The sequence below is a fragment of the Larimichthys crocea genome, chromosome XII (genome assembly GCF_000972845.2).
Source record: "Larimichthys crocea isolate SSNF chromosome XII, L_crocea_2.0, whole genome shotgun sequence".
Lineage (NCBI taxonomy): Eukaryota > Metazoa > Chordata > Actinopteri > Sciaenidae > Larimichthys > Larimichthys crocea.
In genome coordinates this window covers 1,348,139-1,362,530 of record NC_040022.1, presented here as the reverse complement: position 1 = coordinate 1,362,530, position 14,392 = coordinate 1,348,139, and the positions used below count along the sequence as shown (strand labels likewise).

General features: G+C 39.5%; 1 protein-coding gene across 1 annotated transcript; it reads right to left on the bottom strand.

Moving 5' to 3' along the window:
• Positions 1-1,794: 1,794 nt before the first annotated feature.
• On the bottom strand, positions 1,795-4,022 carry ppp1r27a (protein phosphatase 1, regulatory subunit 27a). The gene is made up of 3 exons (XM_010744067.3): positions 3,253-4,022; positions 2,932-3,082; positions 1,795-2,618 (listed from the first exon to the last, which is right to left on the bottom strand). The coding sequence occupies exons 1-3, from the start codon at positions 3,689-3,691 to the stop codon at positions 2,498-2,500; spliced, it is 711 nt and encodes a 236-aa protein (XP_010742369.3). The 5' UTR covers positions 3,692-4,022; the 3' UTR covers positions 1,795-2,497.
• Between the last annotated feature and the right edge of the window lie 10,370 nt (positions 4,023-14,392).

Genomic DNA, 14,392 nt, shown 5'->3' with positions numbered 1-14,392 from the left:
TATAAATAAATAATAATAATAATAATAAAAAATAATAATAATAATAATAATAATATAATAAGAATAATAATCAATAATAATAACAACAAAAACAATAATCATAATAATAATATAAAATAATAAAACATATAATAATAATAATAATAATATAATAATAATAATGATAATAATAATAATAAAACCAACAAATAATAATAATAATAATAACAATAATAACAATAATAATAATCAATCAATCAATCAATCAATAATAATAACAACAAAAACAATAATAATAATAATAACATAATAATCAACAAATAATAATACATTACTACACACTAATAATAATATAATAACAATAATGATAATAATAATAACAATAAATAATAATAATAGTCACATATAAAAAGGTAAATATACTGTACACATTTTGTTTTTATATATATTATTGTTATTGTACAGTCACTGGCGAATTAAAGTAATTCTGATAATAATAATAATAATAAAAATATATATATGGTATTTTAATAGTATTTTATTAAAAATTCTAAATAAAAGAGTTTGGTCTTGTTCCATCTACTCTATTTTTGTTTTTCTATTTTAGTATATTTATATTTTGTATTTTATATCTTCTATTTTTTATATAGCCCGGTTCATGCACTCTTTGGATAAAACTGTATGTATGGAGCAGATTAACTGTTGCCATTTTATAAACCCAGCTGTAGCATGGAGGGGAGGACTGGTTGGTGAAGTGTTTCTGGCATTTTAAAGACCGCCATCTCTCTTCATGATACCCTGAGAAGCAATAAGTATAATATGGACAGTGGGCTAGTCGTCATCTTAAAGTAAGTCACTGCGAGTGATTAAGAAATGACTCTTGAAAGTTTAGTAATTTACAAGCTCATATAAAAAATATTCAACACTGCTGCAGCCGAAGAATCTGCACCATCCGTTGGCTACTATGTTAACAGTATAAACTCATTAATATTTAGAGACTACTGAATAAACTAATAATTCCATGTTTCTTAGTTTGGCAAGAAACATCTTTGTCTGCAGGATTTTGGCATCGTTATTGTTAATTAATTAGAAATTCAAGCCAATTTGCTCAAAATGATGTGATATCTTTATCCAGAGTAAAATGGTTAGTTGTTAAATTGTTGATAAGTAATAATAATTGCGAATTAGCCAATCAGATGATTGGCAGAAGCCAAAAGCAGAAAACATTATAGTTGTCACAACTTTGTGCAGTAAATAGAAGATTCAAACATATTTTCCATATTCTATTTCAGTATACTTCATATCCTATTTTAGTATATTTTGTGTCATACACATATTTATATTTTTCTCATATTCTATTTTAGGATATTTTATATTTTGTATTTTATATTCTTCTATTTTTTTATATAGTGTTGTATTGAACTTCTTTAGCTTATTTCTATCTGTTTCACATTCCTAATGCTGAGCTGACCGGTTCCTCTGATCCAACACATTTCAGTGTATTGTTATTGTCGTGTTAACCTGCATATGATGAAACTTGAAACTTGTAAATGGACTGTACTTATATAGCACCTTTCTAGTCTTCCAACCATTCAAAGCACTTTTACATTTGTATGTTGGTGTGGTCTTTTTTTGTGAATATTAAAATCAGCAACAGCAAAACCTGACTAAAGCTGGATCCCAGGTATCGTGTAACACCAAGCAGATGGTTTAAAAAGCTACAACTTGAAGTGTTGGTGGTGAAAATGCAGGTTTGTTCTCTCATTTCTCTTTCTCTTTAACAGACAACACAACAGCAACTGAGCCATATTTTAAAAAAGTCTCTTTATTTATGAAAAGGTACAAAAATAATTCTAGAAGAGAAAATTATAAGACTTTCATCGATGACGTTCGCATTTCTTCTACAGAAAACAACAGCAATACATGAGAGGAAATACTGCAGCAGTAGTAGTGCTTGCACAGCATAAGCTTGATGTTTTCTGATTTCTGACCATCAGCGAAGTATCAATTATTAATCTGGATGATCCTCTTTCTGCCCAGCAGGGAGGATTCATAACTCTCTCTATAAAACACAAACATCTCAGCCCAAATTCGGTGTGGTAAATACAGTACAATCATAGAGTCTGCAGAGTGCAACCAGACTGCTTTACACGAACAAGAGTAAAAATACTTAAACCGAAACGCTCATGAGAATAGAAAAGAATCTGATGTTCTTCAGAAATGGATCATACACGACAAGTAAAGGTGACATTTCGATTCAACTGAGAGTGAAGCAAGGGGGATATTCATGGATTAACATTTGCAGCATAGACACTGGCACTATGATAAAAACACAAATGCACAAAATAAAGTCAAATAAAATCAACCATGAAGAGACATACAGTATTGCTTTAAGGCTACAATTAAAAAATAATAATAATCTCAGAGCAATTTGTGCAAACAGAATCACCATCTCGCTTTACAGGATTGTTTGGCACCGTACACTGTTAAATATGTCGTTTTCTGTCTTTTCCAAGTATCACACGCAGCCTGTCTCAAACAGTTTGAGCAGTTCTTTGCAGTCCGGGTCGATGAGGTCTGCGGGCTTCTCTCCACTTTCATTTTCAGCTTCTGTGCTGGCTCCCATCGCCAGCAGATACCTGCAGAGGGGAGAATAAAGCAGTGTTAAACAGAGGTACTAAAACATAAAGAAAACATGTCAGAGTTTATCACGACTACAAATAGACTAAAAATAGATATAACTGGACTCAAAACATACCTAATAATATTAAATTAATTCTCTCATACTCAACGTTTCCTCATCTTTTAATCCCTCAGCTTGCTGACGGCTGAATGTCATATATAGATATTTAAAGCATGCATATTTAATAGAAAATGTGCAGGAACTGTTCTTTATTAAAGAGATGTTTGTTTGATTGGTCAGGAGTAAAAGTTTAAAAGGTCATGCGTCACCTGGCAATTTCCGGGTAGCCATCACTGCAGGCCATGTGGAGTGGTGTCCATCCATCTTCATCTCTCTGATGAACATCGGCGCCGTATTTCACCAGCAACTTCACCACATCCAGGTTTCCTGTTAGCACAGCTTCGTGTAGTGCCGCCATACCTGCACACAAGACTACATCAGTCCTCTGCTGCAGCACTAACACTCACACAAACTCACACAGCCAGTTCACAAACAGTTTTGAAAGCCTTGGTCCTCATTGGCTGGGAGTTTAAAGTGTAGGCAATTTTTTCTGGTGGAAAAAAGTCAAAGCTGTGGAGACTTTAGCTCACCTGAGTGGAAGAGTGTATCCACACGAACCTTCCTCGCCCTCATGAACCGACCGATTTGCTCCATATCTCCTCGTCTAACAATATCCTGGAAGATGATGTCATTGGGGAAGTGCACAGTCCTCTTTGCAGGTGTGACGACAGGTATGACAGGCGCAGGGTTTTCCTGCGCTTGTGTGCGCTCTGTTGAACTGTACCGTGAGCCTTTGCTGTATGAAGGGACGTACGTCGACGCAGACTTGTAAGCGGACGTGTAATGTGATGGGGTGTAATGTGTTGTGCTGTACTGTGTCGGGGTGTACTTTGTCGTGGAGGCGTACGTGGATGTGGAGTGCGTTGGTGTGTAATGTGAGGGGGTGTAATAGGTGGGTGTGTGGTATGTTGGCGTGTACTGTGAACTACGAGTGTACGTCGACACTGGTACATGGTAGTTGTACTTCATCCCTGCAGTGGTTGCCACTCTGCCTCCCCCTTTACTGTCAGCCCAGGAGGAGGGAAGTGAGAAATCCAAGAGAACAAACCAGTCCAATAAAATGAAGTATCCTTTGCTCTGTGTCCTCCTCCTTCTCCTCCTCGCTTAGTTATTATCCTTTAGTTTCCAGCAGCAGTATCTCCTGCTGTTATTGCAGAACACAATATGTTCCAATCCCCTTCTTCTAGCCCGTACGATCCTCTTTTCCTCACCTGCTGTGAGTCTCTCCCATCCGAATATGAAATGATTTTTTCACACAGTCGTGTGTCCTGTTGCACAGAGCCGTTGTCTGATGGGGAAAGCTAGAGAAGACCCCTATATACCCTCTGTAGGGCTATTTTAGGGCCTAATATCCAGTGACTTCAGCTTAGAAATGAGTGGCCCTTGTCCTGCTCCTCCCACTGTGCAGTCACATGCACCCACCCCTAGACCATAAAAAATGTTGACAACCAAAATGTTCCCAGAGTCTTGGACATACCTCTTACCACATAAACATCAAAACAACTGTAATTATTCTAGGAGTTAGATACTGCCAGATAACGGAGACTGTACCTTAAATACATAAAATGGCTTGCAGCTCAGTTATTTCTCTATTTTGGGCTTTTACAAGCAGAGGTATGCGTCAATTTCACGTTGTTTTTGGTACTATTAATGAGAGACATGTACTGCGGGACAAATAAACAACAGCTACCGACAATAGCACATGATTTCATTTTGGTATGTGTTGTTGATTTGTCTGCTTACATCACACCTGCTTGTGCAATATCATCTTAGATAGAGCGGAGACGTTAGAGATTGATCTTAAAAACACTTGATTTAAACACTTTCCTTTTAGAGTAAGGAGAGACCTTTAAGTAATATTTTCGTCCACATTCCTCCTCGTGTTCCCTGTTGACCTGCAGGGCCGTCATGTGACATACACAACCAAATAACCAACTGAGGGGGCAAAGCCATTAAAATGTAACCTCTCCCCTCAAATGCCACTGAGAAGTCACATGGTTGCCTGAAAGGCAGCTATTTAGAACACTGAACGTCTGCCATGCACTGAAATACATGTACATGTAGAACCACCTAAATAATATTCATGCACATAGAGTAACATTTACTTATTTACCAGATTATCTTCACAGATTAATAAGAATAACTGAGTCTGCATGACTGGTGCTGTAACATTGTGCTGGTGGCCCCAGCTGCCCCCACACAGACTTCTAGGATGGGCAGAGCTGGTTATAACTGGTTACCCCTTGGAAGAAGACTCGGGCATCTCTCAGATGCTGCTAATGTAACCGAGGAAATTGCGAAGCTGTCTCAGGTTTTTGTTTCTCACAACTCCAACCACTCAAGATCCAGTATGACCTCGCTCCAGAGCTCATCTGTTGTAATTTCTCATTAAATCATGCATCATTTAATGACATTTTTCTGCACAAAGAAGGGAGATCACATGACTCAGATTATCTCATTAGGAAACGATCAATTTATTTGTGCCATGGTACGAGTTGACCTCAACTCTGAATGTCAACACGATTCATTATTCATCACTTCTCTGCGCTACTGGTCTCTAAACAGGGGGACGGGGGAGAGCTAATGTCTAGACAAATTGAAGTCAGAGTATTTGAATGTTCACAGCTTGAGGAAGAGACATTTAGAAGCAGCTATCATGTTTCACAGTCTCTTATATGGTGTTGAGGGGGTGTAGGGGCGTCCCTGAGCAATGGTGATACTCCTTCCAGCTTCCCTTGCTTCCTCTCCAAGAGAAACGAGAACCTCAGCCGCTGGAAAATGTTTGTTTGTTACAGCCCGGTGTCAGGAATGAATAAATGCCAGAGAGGAGTCTCACACTTTACAGCTTCTTGCTATACATAGTCCCAGACTGTCCTTCCCCTCCCCACCAGCCCTTTAGGGTGAATGTTATGTTAGGATATGAACAACCACTGACAGAAAAGGGAGATTTCACATGTGTGGGGTGTTATCAGCTCCCTCAGTTTGACCTTTTAGTGAGTCAGTTTGGTAAAATATGTATCGCAAAGACACAAACGCTCTAAAGGCTCAACACTACTCTCTGTTCAGGCCTGTATCAGGCTGTCATGGGAGTGTGGCCAAATGTTTTGACTAGACACCAAAAATAAAGTGCATGGTTTACATATTTGAATAGTTTATATTATATTTATTCAAGTACTTCAATTATACTGTCTGTAAATTTGATCTGCCGGCATTAATATTTAAAGCATTTAGATTCTGTTGCTGAGCTCTCTTTGGACTGCAAGGACTAAAAATTCTCTTTCCATTTTTTGATGCCCTAAAAGAAGGTCAGACCAAAAAGTGCAGAAATCAGCTTATAAAATATCCACCAAGTGTTAAATTTTAATGTGAGAATGTAAACTCCCCACAGACTGTTAGAAAGCTCACACTCCTGTCCGGTCCTCAGTGGTAGCTGCAGCCCAGTGTGTCTCTGTGCCAGAGCTGGACAGATCGACTTATTTTGACGATCCATGTGTCATTTGAGCGCTTTTCTTTGCTTCTTTGCTGCTGTTGTGTGCATGTAGTGTTCACCTTCCTATTTTAGAGAAGTCACACAATAAACATCTCCTATTTATCAGTGAAACCAGTATTTTGTTTTAACTTCCTTGTGATTCAGAACAGTTTGGTTTTTAACTTGGTTGGGGACGACCAAGCAGCAACCTCCATGGCTGTGAAGTGAAGCCAATGCAAAAGTGCCAAAAACTGCAGTTCCTCAAACGTCCACTTGAGGCAGGCTACAGAACGAGTCAGTCTCCATAAGTCCCCATGTTAAAATATCCAACTTTACATGTTTACAGCCTGGTACAAAAAACTGTTTTGGTCTCTATAGCCAATTCTGCCATTTATAGCAACTGTACTGAGGTTGAATTTTTATAGAACTCACCTGTTCAAATTATATTAAGGCTTAAAGTTATGGATAACTAACTAACTGACAGGTCGGCTTATCATTCAGCACCACCAGTGATCCAGGTCTTTGCTGATTTTTAGATTAACCAGGAGGTGGAAGAAGCACTGCCAACATGCGTGGCAGCGACCAGAGACACCACACTCTGAAATTCACAACGAAATATTTTATATTTGATGGATTTTCACTGTAGATGTTGCAGGAAAATAAATACATAATAACCTGCAGATAATATAATAACACGAATAACATTAATCTTTAAACAACCTCGGAAACTTTCTCATGTTGCCTTTATTTTTTAATCCACTCATGAACTTTCAGCCAGACATTTCTCTGTAACAAGGAGCCTATAAATGATGCATTCCCCTCATAAATGATGACACATAGCTCTCTCCTCCATGATACATTAGCTATTATTCATCATAAAAGTCATCAGTATGAATATCTTTGATGATTCTGGCCCTGATAATATAGCACTAGCTTTTTGATATTTTGCACACCAACCACAATATCACATAACAAATGTGTTTGTGTGGTTGAATCTGATATTCCAAAGACAACTGTGAACGAAATACAGTTGACAATCTGGTCAAGCGATTCATTTGTGTCACTTTGCAACAGTACCATGGCCCTATACGGCCAGGTATTCAGGGGCAAACACTGCAGGACACGTGAAGCTGAAGCCAAAAGAATGACAATTTTAACAGCGATCTGTCACGGAGGCTTATCTGTGGGCTATACATGTTGCAAAAAAGCCAGCTACGCATTCCTTAACACTCAACCGACTCACGTGATGCAGGTAGAAGGCAGGTTGGTGACTCCATCGGCTAAAAATAAGAGCTGCAAAGGATCCTCTCTGTGTATAGCATGCTATGAATGCAAGCTGCCATCCTCGTAAACAGCGTTGTCTAAAAAGGTCAGTGTAACACAAGTCACATGTATCTGAAAATTCAGTTAGAATAAAAAAACAAACTTTATTTTCACAGCTTTGTCAAGACTCTTGGCAGGAAGGTTAAATAGAAACAGGGTGAATAGAAAAGGAAAGAAGTTTTCTCAGAAACCACCCTCCTATCTCGGGCACATGCAGCCCCATGGGTGACAACAGAGGTCTTATAGCAGCCTGCATATGATCACACCTGTATCACTAGATAGTAAACACTGAAGGGATTAGTCTCCCACTCTAGATCTCAACACAGGCTGGTGGCAGATACTCACTCTGGCTGTATCTGGTTACGGCACACGCATTGGGTTTGAATCTAAATTAGGAGTGTGTAATCCTCTGTCATTCAGTGTGAAGGAAAGACACCATGATGCCTACGGCTGTGGAGATGGCTCTATGTTGGGAAGTTTAAATGAGGCACACTGACCCTGATATTCAACTTTTAAAAACTAGAACTGGACTTCATAGTTTTTAGATTTGTAATAGCAGACCTCTAATAGAAGGTCTTGTATTGTATCTACTCTTAATTCAACTTTCCAGCACTCATGGCAGAGCTGTAAAATCGATATTAGACGTATTAAAGCAGCTGTGAGCAGCTGTTCATTTTAATACTCAACCCTCAAGTTTTATAACAACCACACTTACATATGCACACAAATATGGAGATGGTGGAGTGATGGCATGATGGCATGGTGGATGATGGAGTTAGAGGTTTGGTGCTCACCCGGGAGGTGATATGGCACCATTTCAGATGACAGTCCAGCCACTATCCCATTCCTAAGCCAAGTCCCAATGGGCTGAGCTGCTGCCACCCAAGTGATAACCTCCGTGGCTGTGAAGTGAAGCCAATGCAAAAGTGCCAAAAACTACACTTCCTCAATCGGCAACATGAGGCTGGCTGCAGAGTAAGTCAGTCTCCATAAGTGTCCAACTTCACAGCAGAAATAAACATGTTTACAGCCTGGTACAAAAAACAGTTTTGGTCTCTATAGTTAATTTCCACCTTAATGACAACTGTACTGAGTCTTTGAACCAGTTCAAATGATATTAAGGTTTAAAGTTATGCATAATTATAAGCATGGTAACTTTGATTGACAGGTAGGTTACAGTTTATTTGAGCACCTAGGCGTCATTCGACCTGCCTCAGGTCAGCCGATGATTGATGTTTTTGTCGATTTTTAGATTAGTCACAAGGCTGAAGAAACATATGGCAGCGTCCAGCGTCACCACACTCTGACCTTCAAAACATCTCTTCAGAAACCTGAGGGTAACGTCAAGCATGCACTGTCCATTCTTTATACTGTCGGTGCCGCACCATAGCAACTAATTTGATTTTCCAGTTGGTTATTTAGTTGAACTATTTTCCCACAATGACACTAAAGTAACAAAATCCAACATCCAAATATAAAAGATAAACCGTACACATAATTTAGGCACAATAAAAGCACCACAGTTGATTTAAAGTGACATCACTTTTTAAATATTGTTCAGGTGGAAAATAAACAACATAACAGACACCAGAGAACAGTAACAGTCAGCCTAAGTTTGAAAAAAGCAAATCCTTTCCCTATATATCCCATATCTACTTTTTAAATGAAACAGCAGCAAATGCAGGAAAAGTCCACGTGCTTTTTATTGTGCATCCTCGTGTGCATGTAGAAGATCAGTTGGCGTGAGGGGAATTCACAATCGGAGCCTCCCACACAAAGCCAAGCGTGCACATTACACGAGCCAACCAAAAGTAAATTGAGCCATTTGCTGTTGAAAATGAGCCCGACCGCCATCTGGTCTTACATACATGGCATGGCCCTCGTGGTTCTCATGCCTCTGGACTCTTAAGTTGCTGAACCCTCCCAGTCATGAGCGCATAGTTTCCATGGGAATTGGTCCATATTCATTACAACAGGCTGAATGAATATCTATTCTTTTAACACAAAATGCATTTCAAATAATACATGTTAAAACTTTTCTGCCTTTTATCTCCCTGGAAATGTAGTTTGACATAAAATCGTTACATAGTCTCAGTTATAATGGTTAGATCTACAAAAAACTGTTACAAAAGAAAGATAATGAGTGATACCTGTTTTCTATCAGTTAAAAGTGAGAGAAAAAAGTTCCCTCATTTGATTTCACACATAAAGTTTATTTGTCACAAAGAGTTGTAGTGAGTATAATCTTAATTCATGACCCAATCTTTCTTTTTAAAGCAGTCTGACCAGCAAAGGATAAACACTCTGTGTTATAAACAGTGACATGTAAGATTACTCTTGCACATTTAGCTCACCCAAAAATGGGTCAGTAGCATTTACACATTGTCACTTTACTTTTCCTGCTTGATTTCAGGGAGTCAGGATCTTGTGTAATGGAAAATTATAGATGTGCTCTAGTAGAAATGTATTGCATATGAATTTGTTATGTAAGCTGTTTCTTCTCTCTTTAATTATTTTCTGTGGTTACCTCAGAGGATCAGGGTGACCTTGCACTATGACAACCAAACCTGTGTAAACTACTGCTTCTCCTGGGAAAGATACACCATCATAATAGTTTCTGATAAATACTCATGTGTAATCTTTCGTCTTTCACGCTGCAGACTGCAAAAAAATGTAAACTATTCAAACACAGCTTGATTCTCAAGTCTTTATTTCAGTACCACGACAGTTAACAAGAATTTCGACCAGAAACATTCACCACAGAACGGTGACACTACTACATTATTATACAATTTGAGTGAAGTATTTCTTTTTCTTTACTCCATACACTCATGAAAATTGGACAACTATGTCATGCCATTCTAGGAAAGAAAATATCTGACTGAATGGCATGCATCAGAGGGGATTTAGAAGTTGGTATACCCAATCCTGATTGAAAAATAAGCAGGTATACTACAACACTACAGGACTGGTGTCTTCTGTGGCTCTTTAGGGAAATTCACAAAGTTTTACAAAGTCAGGTGACATAATCATAGATTTTGAAGCCTGACCCACAGGGAATGAAAGTCAGGATATCTTGGCTACTTTTGCTTCAATTTTGACCAATTTATTTTCTGCGAGTCGCCCCAAATTTATGCAATATTTACTAGAGTACCCCTGGAGTAACATGTTGTAATTACATTTTTGAAGATGAGTCACTAAGCCTATAGAGTCCCATTAGAAGTTAATGTCTGTTTTGCATCTGAATAAGACTTCCAGACTGTTTTTGTTCCTGTGAAGGAGGTAAGAGCTCTGGTGACAAGAACTACAAATGATTGTGTGTTATCATCTGCAGACTTACATACATGATCTCATACATGACATATAAATCTGTTCAATTCATCAGATGTCAGGTCAAATATAGTACCAACATATTTTTAAAATCATTAATTAATGCCGTAGTCATTATGCAGACTTAAACGCTAACAGGTGCTGACTGGTGGGGGTGAATGAACTCTCCCCACTGGGAGTGTAAATGTGTTTTTTGTTCCAAGAGAAATATAACTGCCCTGGCCAAAAGAAAGAGCAGATCATTTGAACCTGGGCACCTCTCAAACATGTATATCGCCTAATAAACACTTAACAGTCTGACATTTTCCAGTGACCCCTGTAATCCAAAATTAAAAAGCTTCCCGTACAGCTTTGAATAAACAGTCAAATGAGAGGTTCAAGGCTTTTATAGACTGTTTGGAATAGTTATTTATATGCCAATTGAAGTCAGGGGGAAAAAGTTGCCGCCCCATTAAGATACTCTCAATGTTGCTGACATTGATGAGGTATAAAGAACGCTGCCCTGCAACGATGTAAAGACACTAAACAGGCGATGCAGCTGTCTGGGACATGCTGAGAAAAAAGAGTGCTCAGACTTAGCACAGAGGGGAGAGGGAGTAGCACCAAGGCTGGCTGACTGTTGGTGTGAGGATTGAGTTACCTTAGTCGAAGCCTGCATCCATGGAAAAGGAGGTCAGAGGTTAAAAGTTGTGCATATGTGAGCCTAATTTGTTGATACCAGATTGCACAATGAGGACGCGTGGACATGGTCAGCGGTCAGTGAGGAGAGTGAACCTCCCCCTCATCCTCCTTCGCTGTGCTCTCACCAGGTTGCCCAAGGTTATGATGAATTAATTTCCCGGATCTGTGAGAGCTTAAGCAATGAAAGATGGAGGACATTGAACAGGTGGACTTACTAAATCTAACCTTTACTCAGCATACGAAGGACAACCGAGTAGCACACTTTCACACAATGGCATGCCTGAGCTGCTTGCAGCCTTTATACAGCACACTGACATGTGGCTGCTTGTCAGTGACAAGAACAAAAATATGTGAATATGAATTACAATTCGATCTTTTTTTCTATCCTTCCCCAACAGAAAACACCTCTGTAAATAATTACAGTAAAATCAATGCACTACTGCAGGTACTACAACTACTCATGTCCCTGTGTGACTCTTTAATGAGCTTCGTAGCAGTGAGTGGACTGTAGGAAGACAAATGGGCCATGAAATATCATCCTTTTTATTAATACCTCCAAGTCAGCTGGAAGGTCATAGTTTGCACATCGTGTCGACTTAAACTCACAGTTTAAAACTAATATTCTCAAAAATACTGTGACTAGCAACGTTTACCATTTTGACATTGGGCTGTGTTTTGTTTCACTGGATTCATTGAAGGAAAACGTTTAATGATTGATGTGCAAGACACATGATATTAATAACACATTTGTCTTAACCTTGTTGCATTATGTATGACTGGATTACTCACTATTGTAGCTGTGGATATTAATACACTATATATGTGATTGTGCTGTATAACTGTACTATAACTATGAGTAAATAACCTGACCTGAGTTATAAGGTGCTGCAGTTAAAATGTAGGTTTTTCCGTCTATTTGAGTGGGGTTAGTGTGTTTTAACTGTGGCAGTGCAGACCGCATGGGTGGCGACCTGCGGCGGTGAAATTTAACTGGATCCAACTGGTCCGCCGTCATGAGACAGCCGCCAGTCAGACACTCAGATCTGTATCTGTAACTGAGACTATCCAGGTGGATTCATGGACTAAACTCTGATACTCTACCTGTTGTGTTGTGTACTTTGTTTGTTTCATGTACCCAGCTTCTAAACTTGAGTCTGACTCACAAGTTACGCTGAAAAATATTGACACGAAGAAGTTTAACTTGGTTTGTGTCTGATGGTTTGAGAGAGTGGTGGTTGAGAGACTTAAACAGTGAATGAGAGTGAGGGAGCAATTTGCAATTCACCACAGTGTCTGATTTGGTCTGTATGCAGCCATACGTCTTCACTATAGAAAGGAGAGGGTGAAGCGAGGCGGATGCAAATCCTACATATGGTCCTTTAATAGATAATAATTATAAACATGTAGACGGTGAACTTCACATGTATAATCACATTCAATGTAAAGGTGGCTGAGAGCATAAAGAGCAAGAGCAATGAGGTCTACGTGATGACCTCATTGCAGCATCTGAAGGCCGCAAATGGCACAGGCCCCATAAGGCCAAGTGAAAGACAGGATATTCCCAGAATGCATTTCACAGGGGTCAATATGCTAATTTTAGCACAGCAGCCAATGACAGTTCAGGATTTGTGCTCCAGATTCAGGAGGGGCTCATGTTACGTGGCAGAGACACGAACAGCGTACGTGCAGTAATAAAGAGAGGACAGAGGGCTGAGCCGGTAAAAATCACCTTATGTACAGTATGTACATAACAAAGTCCCTTTTCTTAGTTACAACACTGTTGGCACCATAAAGCATCGATCGTATGACTGCGTTACTCTCTGGGGTTGGTGCCTACTTGTAATAGGAGTCCCAAAGGTCTGACTCACATCGTGGCTTTGGGAACAGTAGTAAATCCAGCACCTTCCCTCCTCGACAGACAGTTTATGATCTGAAGGCAGAGCGGCACCATCCTTGGGCAAAGTGTACGATGTCTAACATGCAGTGTTTTGGCCTTTGCAAACACACTGGTTAAAATAGATGTTAAAGACTTTGTGGCTTTGACTTTTGGTCAAATGTGTCCAAAAATAAAACCAGACCTCCGATCACCTAATTATACTGTAACAACCTATTTCTAACAACTCTTACACTGTATAACTTATGATGTAACACAGTATCACTTGCACTGTGCATGATTATTGGTGCTCAGAATATGCTGTTCCCTCCTGTCAAAACCAGCGTCCTGGTTAAGTAATATGATTAATAAAGCATGAGCTGAGTATCCTATCCTCAGTGCAGGGGTGAATTTTCATTTTGGCACCTCGGAGCTGAAGCCGTATCCATTCATAGATGCCTCTGAAGACCTTGCAGAGGCCATATCAATCTGCATATGAAAGCTTCGGGGGACCGAGGGAATGGTGCAAACCCTGGACATATTGTACCACACCCTGGTGTCACATATTGTGCACACATTCATGAAAACGCACACATTCGCAAAGACTTAACGCAATAGCAGTGCTGAACAAAGCTCAGAATAGGGATCAGAGACACACACATGCACATGGACAAACAACCAGGCAGGCACATAATGAAGATGAACACTTCATCTCCTACGTAGGTTGGTCTATACGTTCGTATGTGCTAAGAATGGAGATGAAAGCATGTGAGTTGGTGGCAGGCTATTAGCTCCGGTGTCAGGTTAAATGGATTCGGTCTGCTGTTCAGTTTTCATAAGAGCTTCCTGTCAAAACACAGATCCTCATAATCCAGACTGCTGTCGACAGCAGGTGAACTGGGTGAACCTCATGTATGCCCTCAAATTCAGGTCCAGACCAGTGCAGCACCTTTGTAATTGGCTCCGCTCGCACCAGCTGACAGGTGAACACCTT